Raw genomic sequence first — 16,314 nt, forward strand, 5'->3', positions numbered from 1 at the left:
TAGGACCGTAAGATAAATCTTTATATATATATATATATATGTATATATATACACATATACGTGTGTGTGATCTTTTTTTTAAAGATTTTATTTATTTTTTAGAGAGAGGAGGGAGGGAGAAAGAGAGAGAGAGAGAGAAACATCAATATGCGGTTGCTGGGGGCCGTGGCCTGCAACCCAGGCATGTGCCCTGACTGGGAATCGAACCTGCGACGCTTTGGTTCGCAGCCTGTGCTCAATCCACTGAGCTACTACGCCAGCCAGGGCTTGTGTGTGTAATCTTTACTATACTTTTCCCATTACCATCGAGTCCCCTAGGATCCTAAAATAAATCTTAATAGATCCCAACCCCTCCGCCCGAGGTTTACCCCCCCCCCCCCCCCGAGACCTTCAAGTTAACACTGAACCTCCCGCCGTGTCGGAGCCAGCGCCAGCATGGAGGCAGCGACAGGATGAGCCCAGGCAGAGCGGTGACTCAGGACATCAGGCACGCCCTTACCTCCTGACACAAGCGTCTCCCGCAGGAGATGCCCGGGAGTTGAGCCATCCTGGCGGGTGGCACGTGGTGTCTCCTCGTGGGCCAACCTGCACTTCCCTGCTGAATTCGCACGCAGAGCAGCTGCGTTCGCGGGCTTGTCGGCCAGCTGTGCGTCTTCTTCTTCGGGGAGCGAGCCACCCACCCGGGGCCTTTGCCCACTGCCAGCGAGGTCGCCTTTCCATCGCTGAGCTGTACCAGTTCTCGGTGCAAGTGCCCCCTCTCCGGTGCACGGTTCGCAGACGCCGTCGCCCGTCCTGAGAGTCACCTTCTCCCTGCCGGGCGGTGTCCCCTGGGTGCACAAGTTTTCCACTTGGTCCATGTCCACCGGGCGTGCGGTTTCTCCCTTGTCCCTTGTGCCTCTGGTGCCGCGGGGAAGAACCCCTGGCCTAGTCCAAGGTCGTGAACATTTACTCCTATGTTTTCATCCCCACAGTTCCCTCTGCGGTCCTTTTTTTTCCCCTTTACGTGGGGCAAGGTAGAAGTCCAGCCTCATCCTTTCGCCTGTGGGCGTCCAGTTGTTCCCCCACCCATTGGTGCAGAGACCCCCCCCCATGGCGTTGTCTCAGCACTCCTGCGGAAAATCAGTTGGCCGTAAATGTCAGGGTTTATTGTCAGTTCTAGCCCGTTGGTCCACGTGTCTACCCGTAGGCCAGGGCGACGGTGTTCGTTACTGGAGCTCTGTCTTAACTGAGTACATTTCCAACAGTGCGTGTCAAGGGCTGGCTAGCTGAGGGAGAAGATGGGGGCCTTGTGGTTCTGCAGGCGCATTGGGGCACGGTGGGCGTCTTCTGAGCAGCTCCCAGGCCTGAGGGGTTTGGCTTTCTTTTCTGCTCCCCCTCAGCTGTGTGCGTGGGGTACCCTGGGCGTGGCCCTCCAAGCTCTAGGCTTGCACTGGAAGGAGCCCTGGGCATCTAAAGCCCCCAAAGGAGGAACCCTCCGCCCTGGCCTTGCACCGCATTCCGGCTGGGAGATGGAGTCTCTTCATCGGGTTCAGCACTCGCTCCCGCCCTCCGACTCCCGCGGCCCCGGCACCCGGGACTCTCAAATCGGGAAGCTGAAGAGCCAGCTTATGCTCTACGCAAACGACGCGCTAACGACATGCAAAAGAACCCGCCGAGCCAGGGTCAGACCCCGGCTGCTGGACGGCCCCTGGCGCCTCCGGGGAGGGAACCTGGCTGGGAGCAGGGGTGGCGGCCCGGGCCACGCCACGCCCTCCCACCTCAAGGCCAGGCGTCCCGCCCCTACACCCCGAGGCCCCGAGGCGGTCCCACCCACCGGCGCCCGGCGGCCCGCCTCCCCCTGGCCGTGGCGTCTGGCCTGTCCGCGCCGGAGGGTCGGGCGGGGCCGCAGGTAGTCGCGCTCGGCGGGAGCGAAGCGGAGCTGTGGGTAGGCCGGGCCCTTGCGAGCCTGTAAGCGGGCTCCCGGGCCCCCCACGGCTCCCAAGGCGCCCCCTGCCGGGGTCTCCGTCTGCGCCGGGCACACCCTCCCGGCTCCAGCTCCGGGCCTCCCCGGCCCCTTCCCGCCTGTCGAGGGTGAGGATGCGGAAAAGCCTTTTTGTCCCGGGTCCAGGGCTCCCACAGCCCTGGGTGGCTGCGGAATCCCCCCAGGGGGCGTCTCTCCCAAGCGACTCCTTGCCCTCCTCGGCCAGGGGAGCGAGGGGACGAGGGGACGAGGGGACGGGCGGCCCCGAGGCGTGGCCTGAAATGGGCACGCGGGAGCAGAGCCCCACCCAGAGCGGCGCCGTCCAGCGGAGGGTGGGAAGCCCAGTGGAAACTAGATCCCGAGGGCGAGGACACGGCCCGGCCCGGGGTGACCAGAGGTCATGGCTTTCTGTTGCCCGTCCCATCCCCCTCTCAGGCTGTGGTCTGCGGGGCCCGGAGGGAAAGGTGGGGCACGTGCGGGGGACCCAGAAGGGACGGGGAGACTGGCCCCAGCTTGCGGACCTCTGGAATTAACTTCTTCTTTCCGGGGCCCTTGCCAGGGACGGGGGGGGGGTTGGAGGGCTGGTGGCCCCAAGTTCAAGCTGCTCTTGCGGCTCCCCGGGCCCAGCGGGGAGCCCCACTGCCTCCCGCCCTGTGTCCTAGGCTCTGGGCTCTCGGATTCCTGCCTGACACGTAGTAGGTGGTCTGGTGACGGACGAAAGGGGTCTCCAGGGGCTTCTCGGGGCTGCCCATCCTTTCGCCGCTCTGGGGCCCATCGCTGCCCTTTTCCCCCTGACGGTGGGAAGAGCTGGGGAAAGGGAGAAGGAGAAAGAGACCTCTCCACTCCGAGAGGCAGCCGGGGAACTCCGTCTGAGAGCACCCGCTGGTCCTTCTGACCGTGCCTGCGAACCCAGACGGGCAGGACAGGATTGTGGGGGCGTAGCCAGGCGCCTGCCACCTGGTGAGGAGGCCTGAACACAGACTGGAGGCTGTGTGACGACGGGAGGACAAGAAATGCCATGTTGGCATCGTCCCCTGGTCGTGAAGATGGTCCCCTCCGGGTGGGGGCGTGGGGGTGCCCCCGAGGGCCGAGGTGGGTGGCAGGCGGCTCACTTCGCGGCCCAGGAAGTGCCAGTGAGGTATCTGCAGCCACATCTCCCTCCGTGTCCCACCCGCACCGCAGGCGGCGACGGTGGCTCATGGTTCCGTGCACAGAGGCAAGACCGTCTCCCAGCCAGGGCACAGGCGAAGCCCGAGCCCCCAGCCCCGTCTCGTGCCTACGCCGCGGGAGTCTTCTGCGATGGGCCTGCCTGCCACGGAGCCAGGTCGCCCTTCGTACCGGACCTGCCTTCCGTCTGGGGGACGCAGGTGGGTCACACCTGGATGACTTTCGTGCTCTGCCGGAGGCTGGGCGGGGGAGCTCGGAAACAGATGCTTACGGTGTAAAAGCAGGGGGAGGGGGCACAGGTGAGGGGGCACGATAAACAAAGGATGGAACCACTCCAGCGTAGTATAAAAACCACTGTTTTTTTAAAAGAGATTTTATTTTATTTTTATTTTTAGAGAGGGAAGGGAGGGAGATAGATAGAGAGAGAGAGAGAGAAAGAAACATCAATGTGCGGTTGCTGGGGGTCAAGGCCTGCAACCCAGGCATGTGGCCTGACTGGGAATCGAACCTGTGACACTTTGGTTTGCAGCGCGCGCTCAATCCATTGAGCTATGCCAGCCAGGGGTAAAACCACTGTTTTTTTTAAAAAGAGATTGTATGTATTCACTTTTAGAGAGGGGGGAAAGAGAGGCAGAGAAACATCAATGTGTGGTTGCCTCTCGCGTGTCCCCAGCCCGCGACCCAGGCGTGTGCCCAGACTGGGAATTGAACCTGCGGTCCTTTGGTCTACAGGCCGGCACTCAGTCTGCTGAGCCACACTGGCTGGGGCTGGAAAACCATTATTAAGGAGAGAAAACAAGAAGTGGGTCTAGTCCAGCTGGGGGTGAGGGTCCGGGTAGCTTCCTAGGGGTGCCCTCAGGGCTGAATCTTAAAGGACCGGTCCGACTTCTCTCAGGCTAAGGATTTTGGAGAAGGACCCACTACTGTAGGCAAGCTAGTGGCAGTGGGGGCGGGGGGGGCAGCTTGCTGGGGGAGGGGCTGGACTTAAAAGCTATGTGTGTGGCCTGGGAGTTGCTGGGGGTGTGGGAGGGGAAGGCCCTCTCCTTCCCCAACCTGAGGCTGGGTCTGTCTGGGAGCTCCCAGAGGGTCCCCAGGGCTCTCCTAACCCGGGAGGGTTGCCACAAGCAGAGAGAGGACCAAGGTGCTTAGCAGTCCCTAGACGCTGATGGTCCCAGGAGGCCCCAGGGAGGAGGAGCTGTGAGGAGCCGGCCACGCCGCAGTGAAAGCCAGAATCCTGGACAAAAGTCCCCAGAGGTCCTGCCCAGGGAAGTGGCTACCAAGCAGTGGCTGGAGGGACCTGTCCGTGGAGGGGCAGGAAGAGAATGAACAAGAAGAGCTGTGTGGGGGGTGATGGGGGCTGGTGGCTGGGGTCCAGCCACTGAGACCCCCCACTTGTTTCTTCTCCAGCCTCCTCTCCTCCCTGCCACCTCTGGCTTGGGCGACAGTGAGCTGCAGCTCTGAAGGGAAACGGAGCTTGGGGGTGCAGGGGCAGCAGGGAGGGCAGGGCAGGGGGAGGTGGGGGCTGCAGAGGAAGGCTGGTGGTCCCGCTGCGGGGGTGGGGGGGGAGACTGGACAGTGGCAGGTCCCAGAAGGGTGAGGGGCCAGGGCGTGTCAGGGAGGAGGAGGGGCGAGCTATGGAGAAGGGTGTGGAGACCGACATTCAGGTCACCGTAGAGAGGATCAGGTGGCACTGGTGGCCTTTCCACTTGCTGAGGGAACAGAAATCGTGGAAGGGACGGAAGTCAGTGTGCTAGAGGAGCGGCCTCTGAGGTTTCCCAGCCTGAAGCCGGGCAGGGAGGGTCGGGGCTGAGGGCATCTCTAGGGCCAGTGTCCTGGGCAGGAGCCAGGAGGCCAGCAGGTGCCACACACACGCTCGCTCACACTCTCACTCACGCACGCGAGTGCTCGCACCCTGAGGGCTGGGATGAATGGGACGTTTGCCTGGGCAGGGCTGCACCCGGAGAAACAAGGGAAGGAGTCATTTCAGGGTGGATCCAGCGAAGGCGCCCTCATACAGCTGCTGGGCCTGGGGGAGAGGTGTGGGCCGGCGGAGGGGGTTTCCGGGAGTGTCCTGGGTTTCTGTGGGTTTTCCCCAGACCTGGGGCTGAAAGGAGGGAGGCCGTGGGGCAATCGCTTGTGGGCCCCTTGGCGTGACGGCGGCGGAAGTCGCTCCCGTCGCCCGCTGGCCCTGGAGCCCTGTGTGTGTGAGGTCAGAGGGCACCAGGGAGAGCCGGGATGGAGCGAGGGGGCTGGGAAAGGGCTCCACCTCTGGGCAGGGGGCCTGGGGCTTCTAGGTCTGGCTATGGTGGCTTCTGCGGGAGGGAGACTGGCCCAGTGGTGGCAAGGGCCTGAGATAGTGCTGAGCCGCAGGTGTGAGGGGCGTGTGTCTGTCTGTGTGTGTCTGTGTAAGCGGGTGTCTACCCTCGCGCCTGTGTGCGAACCTGCGTCTTGAAATGTGCCTAACTGTGACTGCGCACCCACCTGTGAGTGCGTGTTACGCGCGTGAGGGGCGCTCCGAGAGGCCCTTGCCAGTGGTCGCTCACTATTCAGTGTGCCCGTGGACCTTGACCCCGGGCCACGGCTCTCCGTGAAAGGAGCACTGCAGGGCGCGGCCGGAGGGCTTCGGGGCGTGGCCCTGCCTTCTCCCAGAGCGCTGCTCACCGGCGCCAGCGTCCAGCTGCTCTGTGTGCTCCTCGGCTGCACCCTGCACCGGCTCGCTCACCCTGGGCCCCACAAGAGCACTGACAGTGGACTTTGCTGTTGGTGTGCCATTGCCACAGTCTGTGTTTGTGTGCAGGAAGCCTGGCTCTCAGGACGTGTGTGTGTGTGTGTGTGTGTGTCTGTCTGTCTGTCTGAGGGGTCTGTGGGACCCCACTGACCCTAGAGACCTGCTTCATCTACAACCAGCTACTCAGTAGCTGGTGGGTGTTTGCTCTGTGGGGGGGGGGGGGCGGGGCCCAAGGCTGGGACAGGAGGTGGCCCCTGCTGACCCCTAAGTGATGTGGGACTGGAAAGAATCCCACTCACCTGCCTTGTCCCACCGATCCCTCACCTGCCCGCCCCTCCTGCCAGGCCGGCTCTGAGAAGCGGGTGAAAGGAGATGCCAAGGCCAACTCGTGGGCCTCTGGCCGCCTCCCAGAGTGGGTGGTGCTCCTCTGATACTGGGCGCTGAGGCAAGAGGAAGGGACGGTGTCAGTCGCCCAGGAGAGGTGGCAGGTGAGCCAGGGGAGGGCCGGCAGCTTCATCCTGTCCCCTCCCCAGGCAGCCCAGGCCCTGACAGCTGTGGCCTCGAGGCCGGGGCAGCGTTCCCAGCAGACGATGCCCCAGGCGTTGGAACGGGCGGAGGGCTCCTGGGCCTGGGTCGTCCTGCTGGCCACCGTGGTGACCCAGGGCCTCACCCTGGGCTTCCCCCCCTGCCTCGGCATCTTCTTCACCGAACTGCAGCATGAGTTCCGGGCCAGCAACAGCGAGACCTCCTGGTTCCCCTCCACCCTGATGGCCATGCTCCACGCCGGCGGTAAGCAGCCTTGAGGAGGGAGGCGCGGGGAGCGGTGGGAAAGAGCCGTGACCTCCCTGGCCTCCTGGGTCCCCCTGTCAGAGGCCACAGGCTTTGCCTTTCCAGATGAATCCCTGAGATTTCACCTGATTTCGGTGGGGCCCACTCCCCTGGCTGGAGTCCCGCCGGGGCGGGGCCAGGCTGCGGAGGCGTGAAGGCAGGGAGGTGCCCAGGGTACATACTGAGGGGCCCCTGGGGGAGGAGTGCCCCCGGGAGCGGCGGGGAGGTCACCCTGAACCTTGGTTTCCACCCTGCCCTTTGGGAGCAGCACCCAGCATCCCGCCCACCTCGCATGTGGGCTGGAAGGGAAGAGCACAGGACACTCATTGATGCTGAGAGCGGAGGCCTAAGTAGCGTGAATGATTCGTATCCCGGAGACCTTCCCAGGCCTCAGGGGGGGAAAGCCGGCTCTTTGTGGACGCCGGGAGCAGGGTGGGGACAGGGCGAAAGCCCCGTCTCTCCCCAGGAAGCAGAGGAGGGGTTGCCAGGGCTGGGGAGATGGAGGGAAGGCAGCCCTCACATTTCCTCGTTGGCTCCTCCGGGACCGTGACCACCTCACCCGGACCCCAGCCCTAGGGGAAGGTCAGGAGCCACCCAGGAGCGTTCTCCACCACAGTTGTGGGCTCAGTTCTGGCTGCTCTCCGGGGGGAGACCCTGCAGACAGCGGCCTCCAGGGGGAGGGGGCTGGGTCAACTGGAGTGGGGGCTGATGGGGCCTCAGGGCTCCCCATGCAGGGGTGTGCTTGCTTCCTGCCACTCCCTCCACCTGGCACCTGCTTATCCTGCCAGTTCTGTCCTTCCAACGGGAAGGGAGGTCAGCCTGTGGTAGGTGCTGCCTTTGCTGGAGCAACTCTTAAACCTGGCACCCAGGGCGCGGGCTGAGGGCACGGGCTCAGGGCAAGGGGAGAGGCCAGGCCTGGCCCGGCCGCACGGCCTCTTCACCTGGGAGGCAGGTGCCGAAGTGGGAACTGCAGGGGGCTCCTTCCACACAGCTGCAGAGGCCTGTGGGCCGGGCTCTGGGAGCCGGGCATCCGCTGGGGACCCCGACTCCCCGGCCAGATTTACTCGCTGTCCCCCAGCAGTCCCCAACGTCTCAGCTGGCTTGGGAGCCCTGCATGTCTGGTCTGTCTGTGTCTGTCACACACACACACACACACACACACACACACGGCCTTCAGCCCACGCTCATTCAGAGTCTGATAGAAGCTTTAAATGTGAAAGGCTCATGGACCCTAGGTGTCGCCGGCACCGACACAGTTGAAAGAGGAAGAAAGCAAGTGAGGACAAGGTGCACGGCCTGCCCAAGGTTGCAGAGCGGCTTCGGGGCAGAGGCAGCGCGCCCCTGCCAAAGAAACACCCGGTGCCTTGCCCCAGCACCCTCAGCTAGGCTGGCACCTGTCCCAGCCCCACCCCCAACTCATGACTCAGGGTTTTCCCCAATATCACCTTTCCTGAGTCGGGTCAAAGCAGGGTGGCGGGGAGACGTGCGGGTCCGTGGTGACATCCATGCCAAAGCCTCGCCTCTCCCCCTGCAGCTGCCTCCCTCTGCTTGATTATCTCTGAAGGATGCGCCGCTCACTTCCTCTGCACTCCCAAATTCATAGCAGCTCCCACCCACAGATCCCCTCTGCACCCCAAGCACACGTGCGCGCGTGCACACACGCACACGCACACATGCACATGCACCCCTAGTGTATGCACTCTCCTGGAAACTCCATTATGAGCACGTGGGGGCAGGGCCCTTAGGGAGCGGGCCTCGCAAGGTGTTGAGCAGCCAGCCAGGACTGGCTCATTTTTCCTCCTCCCGGTCTGGGCCGGAAGCAAGCCCCTCGGGTGGGGGTGGGGTGGAGGAAAACAGGCCCCTCTCCAGACAGAAGCGAAACATCTGGGTGCAAGACAGGTGGTGGCTAGAGGGGATGGGGAGAGGGGGAGGGGGAGGTTCCCCACCCAATTTTCTCCGGAGGCTGGTGCGGGGGCTGCAGAGTGGTCTGGGGCCCCGGCTGCCCACTCTGCATAGGTGGGGGGGGGGGGGCTGTGGCCAGTCTTCTTGAGGGTGGGGTAGGAGCAGGGCCTGGGGATGCTCACCACGATTTAGATGCCCAGGACCCCCGCCCTCTGAGAGAGACCCCCAGTGAGGAGTGGCCACAGAGGTCGTGAGCCAGGCCCGTTTCACGCGGCGGGAAGCAGCCTCAGGCCAGGGCAGCAAGGTCCCCGGCCTGCGCCCCTGGGACCTTTGTCTGGTTGGCCATCGCCCAGTCTGATCCCTCATGCTGTAGCAGAGGAAACTGAGGCAGAGAGAGGGAGAGCCTTGCCCAGGCCACCTGGCCAGTCTGTGGCAGAGTGGGCACCAGGATCCAGGGCTGATGATGCCCTTTAGGCCTCCTGACCGGTTCCTGCGGGACCCAACCCCCTCCCAGCCTCACTCTGCGGCCCCTCCCTCCAGACCCGCTCAGTCCGCTGCCCCCTGCTGGCGGGCTCCTCACCCCTGCTCCTCCCGCCTCCGCCCCACAGGCCCCCTGTGCAGCATCCTGGTGGGACGCTTCGGCTGCCGAGCGACGGTGATGGCAGGGGGTGTGCTGGCCTGCCTGGGCATGGTGGCCAGCTCCTTCAGCCACACCCTCAGCCAGCTCTACATCGCAACGGGATTGTTCACAGGTGATTGTCTTCCTGTCCGGAGAACTGCTGGACGCCTGCTAAAGCGCGCCAGGCTCAGGGGTCAGGGCGGGCAAAGCGAGGGAACCCGTGAGAGAGCCGGGGGTGGGGGGAGGGGAGGACAGACACACAGGAAGGGTTGTATCTGATCGGGGCAAGTGCTCGAGAAGACAGGACCGCTGACCTGACGGTGTCCCGGCTGAGGGTGAAGGCGGGCGGGCCGCGGTGAGAGGAGTGGATAGGGCGAGCGCCTGGCACGCCCACCGTGAAAGACGGGCAGGGTTGGGGGGAGAGCGCGGTTCTCAACGAGGCGGGAGCGAGGGCCTTGCAGCAAAGGCGCCCTCTGGGCGAGCGGAGAGCTCATGGAGGGAGTCTGCCACCAGGCTGTGTGGGGAGGAGCGGTCCAGGCAGAGAGAGCAGCAAGTGCAAAGGCCCTGGGGTGTTGAGGAGCAATGCGGTGGTCAGTAGGGGGGAGGGGCCAGGCTGGGGGGAGGTGCCGTCGTAGTGAGACGGGCAGCCATTTGAAGGGACAGAGAGGGAGGAGAACCACAGGGGTGGGGTTTCTCGGGAACAGGAACGAAGACAGCTCAGGAGGAGGAGGGAGCGACCAACTGTGTCAAGCCACCGACAGCTCAGACTGAATAGGGACCGGACTGTGTGGATGTGGCGATGTCGAGGCTGGAGACCTAGGCAAGAGCAGTTCTGGAGCAGAGCTGGGGGTGACGGTCTGACGGGAGCGGGTTCAGCCGAGAGCGGGAGGAGAGAAATCTGGTTCATCTGAGATGATAAGGACTTGCAAGAAATTGCAGTGTCAGGGGAGCACAGCAACAACAGGCCGGAGTCTAGAAGAGGCCGTGGGGTCCGGAGAGGGCTTGTTTTTTGTGTTTTGTCTTTTTTAAAGGGATATTTTGGAAACACAAGGAAAGTTGGTCCTTTTTAAAAAAAGATTTTATTTATTTATTTTTAGAGAGGGAAGGGAGAGAGAGAGAGAGAGAAACATCAATGTGAGGTTGCTGGGGGCCATGGCCTGTAACCCAGGCATGTACCCTGACTGGGAATCGAACCTGCGACACTTTGGTTCGCAGCCCGTGCTCAATCCACTGAGCTACGCCAGCCAGGGCTGGTTTGGTTTTTAATGGGAGAAACAACGATGAAGGAGAGTGAGCTGGAAAAGAGAAAACGGATGATGCGAGAGGGGGACATTGCTGGAGAGAGGTGCCTGTGAGTGGACAAGATGCAGGGCTGGCATCAAGGGGGAGGTCGGACGGCCCGTTGTCACAGGCGGGAAGGCAGGTGTCAGCCGGGAGTGAGGAGGGGTGAGGTGTGGAGAGTCAAGAGGAAGAAAGCCTGGGGGTCATCCAGGAGGAAGGGGAGTAAATGGACGAGGGACACATATTGGCATCCCGGGCAACCCAGAGGCCGCCTGCGGCCCGTGGTCATGGGCAGTTGTGAGCTTTCTCTCTAGAATGTTCAGCTGCACTGGGGCAGGCCCAGAGTTGGACGGGGAGGTGGCGTCTGAGCTGAGTTAGGAGGACAAAATCAGGAGAGGTATGTTCCCAGCAGGGGGAATGGAAACAACAAACACCCTGAGGTAGGGAACAGCGTGGTGTCCAGAGGAAGGAAGCTGATGTGGCTGCATTGTCATCAGTGGCAGGGCGAGTGGCCAGGGGCCAGATCGCGTGGAGCCCTCTGGGACAGAGTAAACGCCTTCTTCTATCTTTTTTAAAAGATTTTATTTATTTATTTTTAGAGAGGGAAGGGAAGGAGAAAGAGAGAGAGAGAGAGAGAGAAACATCAATGTGCGGTTGCTGGGGGCCGTGGCCTGCAACCCAGGCATGTGCCCTGACTGGGAATCGAACCTGCGATGCCTGGTTCGCAGCCCGCGCTCAATCCACTGAGCTATGCCAGCCAGGGCTAAACACTTTCTTCTTACGCACGATGGGAAGTCTCTGGACGGTGTTAAGTAGGGGAGAGACTTAATTTGATTTCAGGGTGTTTTTTTAAAGATTTTATTTATTTATTTATTTTTAGAGAGAGGGGAAGGGAGGGAGAAAGAGAGAGAGAAACATCAGTATGTTTTTGCCTCTCATGCGCCTCCTACGGGGGGCCCCAGCCTGCAACCCAGGCCTGTGCCCTGACTGGGAACCGAACCAGCGACCCCTTGGTTTGCAGGCCAGCACTCAATCCACTGAGCCACACCAGCCAGGGCTGACTTCAGTTTTTAAAGATCACCCGGGTGCTTTGCCAAGGGGACTGGTGTGTCCCTGGGAGCCTTTGGGGGGGGCACATGTGAGGGCCTAGGGAGGAGGCAAGCCAGGCTGAGTCTCCCTTGAGTCCCTGGGACCTGGGAGGGGGGTCCGGGCTCGGAGGGAAGGAGAGCAGACGTGGGACAGGGCCCTGCGGTCCCCACTGTGGGTGCAGTGGGCGGCCCCGGACCCCCCTCGAGCTGGTCTCCGCTCTTCCACCGTAGGCCTGGGCTTGTGCTTCAGCTTCCAGTCGACCATCACCGTCCTGGGCTTCTATTTCACCCGCCGGCGGGCGCTGGCCAACGCACTGGCCTCAGTGGGCGTCTCCCTGGGCATCACACTCTGGCCGCTGCTCTCCCGCCACCTCCTGGAGCACCTGGGCTGGAGGGGCACCTTCCTCGTCTTCGGCGGGGTGTTCCTCCACTGCTGTGTCTGCGGGGCCGTCCTGAGGCCGGTGGCCACCGGCACGGCTCCTGAAACCACAAATGGCCCTCCTCCGCCTCCCAAGACGCCCGCTCCCGGCTGCCTGGCAGCATGTGGCCGGTTCACCCTGCGCCACCTGGCCTTCGACATCCTGTGGCACAACGCAGGCTACCGCGTGTTCACGCTGGGGGTCGTGTGGATGGTCCTCGGGTTCCTGCTGCCGCACGTCTTCCTGGTGCCCTACGCCGTGCGGCACGGGGTGGACGAGCACAGAGCGGCCGTGCTCGTCTCCATCATCGGCTTCAGCAACATCTTCCTGCGGCCCCTGGCCGGGCTGCTGGCGGGCCGGCAGGGCTTCGCCAGCTACCGCAAGTACCTGTTCAGCCTAGCCGTCCTGCTCAACGGGCTCACCAACCTGGTGTGCACCGTGTCGGCCGACTTCCGAGTGCTGGTGGGCTACTGCCTGGTGTACAGCATGTCCATGAGCATGATCGGCGCCCTCTTATTCCAGGTCCTCATGGACATTGTCCCCATGGACCGCTTCTCCAGGGCCCTGGGCCTCTGCACCATCCTGGAGAGCATCTCCATCCTCATCTCTCCCCCCCTGGCTGGTGAGGCCCGGGAGGGGCGGGGCCGAGGCAGGGAGGGAGGGAGGGTCTCTGGGGGTTGAGGGTGTGGCCTGGGAGGGGAGGGGAGGGAAGGGAGCAGTCTGGGCAGCTCTGGGCCCCGTCCAGGACCCCAGCAGCGGGGACTTGGAGCCTGTCCTCCTCCCAAGAGTCCCAAGGGACTGGCGCCAGCTTATTTCCTAGCTGTCACCTGGGGTGTGAACACTTAAAAATAGGGGTTTGCTTATCAGGCTTACCTGACTCTGTCGTGTTTCTCTCTGTGCCTCTGTTTTCTTATCAGCAAAGTGAGGGAGATAATAGAGTCTACCCGGCAGGCTGGTTGGGAGGGTCACAGGTTATGCCATAAAGAGCTCAGCAGGGAAGCTGGCATGGAGCAAGGGTTTGCTGCTATTAACATCCTGCTTCTCCCACTTCCTGCCTGTGGGAACCTGCCCAGTCATTTACCTTCTCTGACCCACAGTGTCACCTGCGAAATGCAGAAAAGAGCACCTGCCACAACCATTGCAACAGGGACCTGTGCCGGTCCCTGGGTGCGCGGACTTCCCTTCTGGTGGCAGCACTGGGGGTTAAAGCAAAGGGACATATCTGTGGTCGCAACGGCGACCATTCCACTAAGATGATGGGGAGTCTTCTCCCGAGTGTGCCATTGAGCCAGCAAGTAGAGAAGTAGAGAGAGCTCTCTGAGCGGAAGAACCTGGCGGGGATGGGCGGTGGGGGCGGGGGGGGGGGGGGCTGCTGGAAATGGCCAAGCAGATGTCCCGGGCTCCACTGGCCCCCGTCTGCTCAGCTTCCAGCCACCAGGGTCAGAAAGGCATGCCCTTAAGTGCTCTCCAGCCCCGGGAGTCTTCCTGGCCCGGGCTAGAGCAGGTTTAGTGTTTCTTCTTCCCCTTTCATTTAACAACGATTTAGCGAGTGCCTGCTAGGCGTCAGTTGCAATTCCTGGTACTGGGGCTCCAACAGAGATAAAAATAAAGTCCCCACACCTGCAGGGCGCAGAGTTGGTGGGGGGCTGGTAGGCCAGGGCAGCGGCCTAACTTGCTCTCCGTCCTTCAGGGTTTCTCCTGGACAGCACTGACAGCAACTTCAGCTACGTTTTCTACATGTCCAGCTTCTTCCTCCTCTCGGCGGCCCTCTTCATGCTTGGCGGCTTCTGTGCCCTTCGGAGAAAGAAGCAGGAGAAGCAGGCCCTGCAGGCCAAGGAGGCCGTCCCGGAGCGGGCCCTCACTGGGGAGGGCACAGACAGTGCAGAGAGGCAGCTGTGGACGGAAACCATGTACGTGACCAGCGTCTGAGCCCCAAGGTCGGTGAGTGACCGCCGCCTCCGCCCGAGAACAGGATGTCCAGCTGCCTCACCAGGTGAAGCGCCGCCCGGAATGCCCGAACCCAAGGCCATCCAGGCTCCGCCCGCTGGGACGCAGCCAGGGGCTGTGACCTTCGAGGTCGTCCTCTGAAGACTCAGGGTTCCTTCCAATGAGCCAAATGAAGGAGCGAGTCCTCCTCCTTTTTTTTTTTTTTTTTTCCTCTGGGCACCAGGGTGCTTGGGCCCAGGAAGGTGGGGCTGAGCCCTGCTTGGGCCTGTCACGCCCGACCCCGCTCTGCTGGCTGCCCACCGCTACTGCTACAGCTCAACGCAGCAGCCCTTCCGGTCTGGCTGGATGCCGCTGATGCTATCTCATCGCCCTTCTCTGACATCCACGCGGTTCCACCCCTCCTCCTCAGCCCTCCCGCCTGCCCCCTCTCAGTGACCCCGCCCTTGCCCTCAGGGCTGCCCCCAGCACGCTGCTGGGCCTCCGACCGACAGACTGGAACCTCGGGAAGAAGGACCTCGGGAGAGAACGAGCGTGGCCTGCAGCAGCGGGTGGCCACACCGAGGAGGCAGCCTGGCTGCGGGGTTTGGGCGGATTGGATGTCGGGCGGAGTGCCTTTCCTGGCGTCCGTCTGCACAGAGGATCGGAGGGGAGCACCTCGCTCGGGCCCCAAAGTCGGGGAAGTCTGAGGGGCCCCCTGCCCGGTCCGCAGAGCCTGCTCCAGGGCCTCCCCTCCTCCCCTCCTCCCCTGCCCCACCTGGTGTTTTGGCGGGAAGATGAGCGCTGGAGTTGAGGAAGCCAGACACGTGACCAACCAGGGAAAGGCTAAGGCTCGCCAGCCAGGGCCCAACGACCTCTTTGAAAATAGAGCTGCTTTTGTAACAGAAGCCCGTCCACTCCCTGCACCCTGCTGTGTCAGAGGTGCCGGCCAGGGGTCAGTAGCTGGCTGGGCCGGCTGCCAACCCACCCCTGCTCCGCGTTGGCCTGCTGGCCTGCTGGCCTGCGTCGTTGGCCGGAGGTGAGACCTCCCGCCTCCCCTCCCCACCCCCCATACACACATACACACTCTTTGCTGGTGCCCTTCCTTGAGGTCATCCCTGGGGAGGAGCGGGTGCTCACTGTCATCAGGACAGGCTTGTCCCAGCAGGGTACCAACCAAGGGAACAGAAAAGCAGTTTGTTTGAATTACACACACACACACAAAAACGTTTCCTGCAGCAGGCTGTAAAACCTGCGAACTAATGAAGCACGAAAACGGACCTGGAATAAGCCCTCCTCCCACGCTCCGTTTCTCCCAGCTTGGCCGGGGCTGCTCACACCCAAGACCTCGTTTGTTGATTCAGGCTCAGCCAGGTTCCAAGAAAACCTTATCAGGAGATTGATTGTATTTTCATGACCCGATTCTAGCCTTCCTCCTCCACATGCCCAACTGGCATGAGTAAGCATCCTTCAGGATGTCCAGTCTTCTCCCGGACCCTGTGACGGAGTGCCCCCTTATGGCCAAAGGAGGTAGTGCAGAGGCGAAGAAAAGGGTTCTTGGCTGGGATACTAGGGACCCGAGTTCATGTTTGACTCGGCCATAATTTACTCCGTGACTTGGGGCAAGTTGTTCACCACCACTGGGATTTGTAAAAGGAGGAAGTTGGCCAGGATGAGCTAAAGTCTCCTCCAGTTTGAAAAGCCTGATCCTGAAGAACCACACTGCCTTTCTGCTCCCTGCCCCGTCCTGTGCTTGGCTACCATCCAGAGTGTGAGCTGAAGGGGAGAAGCTCGGACACATTTTACCAAGTCCTGTGTCCTCCATCCTAATGGAGTAGAAAAGGAGGGAGTTGGGGCTGGTAAGCAGGTACATGCTTTTGGTTACTAGTAGCCACTAGGCTTTGAAATTGCACCCCCTAATTGGCCCACTTCCTCAAAACAGATTTTAAAAATATATTATTTATCCCTGGCGGGTGTGGTTCAGTGGATTGAGCGCTGGACTGAGAACCAAGGGGACTCGGGTTCAATTCCCAGCCAGGACACGTGCCTGGGTTGCAGGCTGGGTCCCCAGTGGGGGGCACGCAGGAGGCAAACACACATGGATGTTTCTTTCCCTCTCCCCTTTCTCCGAAAATAAATAAAATCTTAAAAAATATATATTATTATTTTTTTAAAAGAGGGGGAGGGAGGAAGACAGGGAGAGAAACATTGGTCAACTGCCTTTGGTGTGTGCCCCGACCAAGGACAGAACCCAAAACTCAGGCCTCTGCCTTGACCGGGAATCAAACCAGTGACCCTTTGCCTTGAGGGACGACACCCAACCAACTGAGCCACAATGGTCAGGACAAAACAGATTTCTTTTAAGGCAAAAAAAGATTATTAGTGAACACTCAGCACAG

The 16,314-nt window shown here is 61.8% G+C and overlaps 1 protein-coding gene across 1 annotated transcript; it reads left to right on the forward strand.

Annotated features, from left to right (window-relative positions):
- The first annotated feature begins 3,181 nt into the window (after positions 1–3,181).
- On the forward strand, positions 3,182–15,296 carry SLC16A5 (solute carrier family 16 member 5). The gene is made up of 5 exons (XM_028521075.2): positions 3,182–3,327; positions 6,389–6,644; positions 9,194–9,337; positions 11,805–12,614; positions 13,683–15,296. The coding sequence occupies exons 2-5, from the start codon at positions 6,446–6,448 to the stop codon at positions 13,919–13,921; spliced, it is 1,392 nt and encodes a 463-aa protein (XP_028376876.1). The 5' UTR covers positions 3,182–3,327; positions 6,389–6,445; the 3' UTR covers positions 13,922–15,296.
- The last annotated feature ends 1,018 nt before the right edge of the window (positions 15,297–16,314 follow it).

Source organism: Phyllostomus discolor, chromosome 8 (assembly GCF_004126475.2).
Source record: "Phyllostomus discolor isolate MPI-MPIP mPhyDis1 chromosome 8, mPhyDis1.pri.v3, whole genome shotgun sequence".
Classification (NCBI taxonomy): domain Eukaryota; kingdom Metazoa; phylum Chordata; class Mammalia; order Chiroptera; family Phyllostomidae; genus Phyllostomus; species Phyllostomus discolor.

What these genes read in the sequence shown, in the direction of transcription:
- SLC16A5 (XM_028521075.2), top strand. Translation starts at nt 6,446, where the DNA reads ATGCCCCAGGCGTTGGAACGGGCGGAGGGCTCCTGGGCCTGGGTCGTC. An exon ending in GGCCATGCTCCACGCCGGCG is followed by an intron (nt 6,645 to 9,193) that starts GTAAGCAGCCTT and finishes TCCGCCCCACAG; the next exon opens with GCCCCCTGTGCAGCATCCTG. An exon ending in CATCTCTCCCCCCCTGGCTG is followed by an intron (nt 12,615 to 13,682) that starts GTGAGGCCCGGG and finishes TCCGTCCTTCAG; the next exon opens with GGTTTCTCCTGGACAGCACT.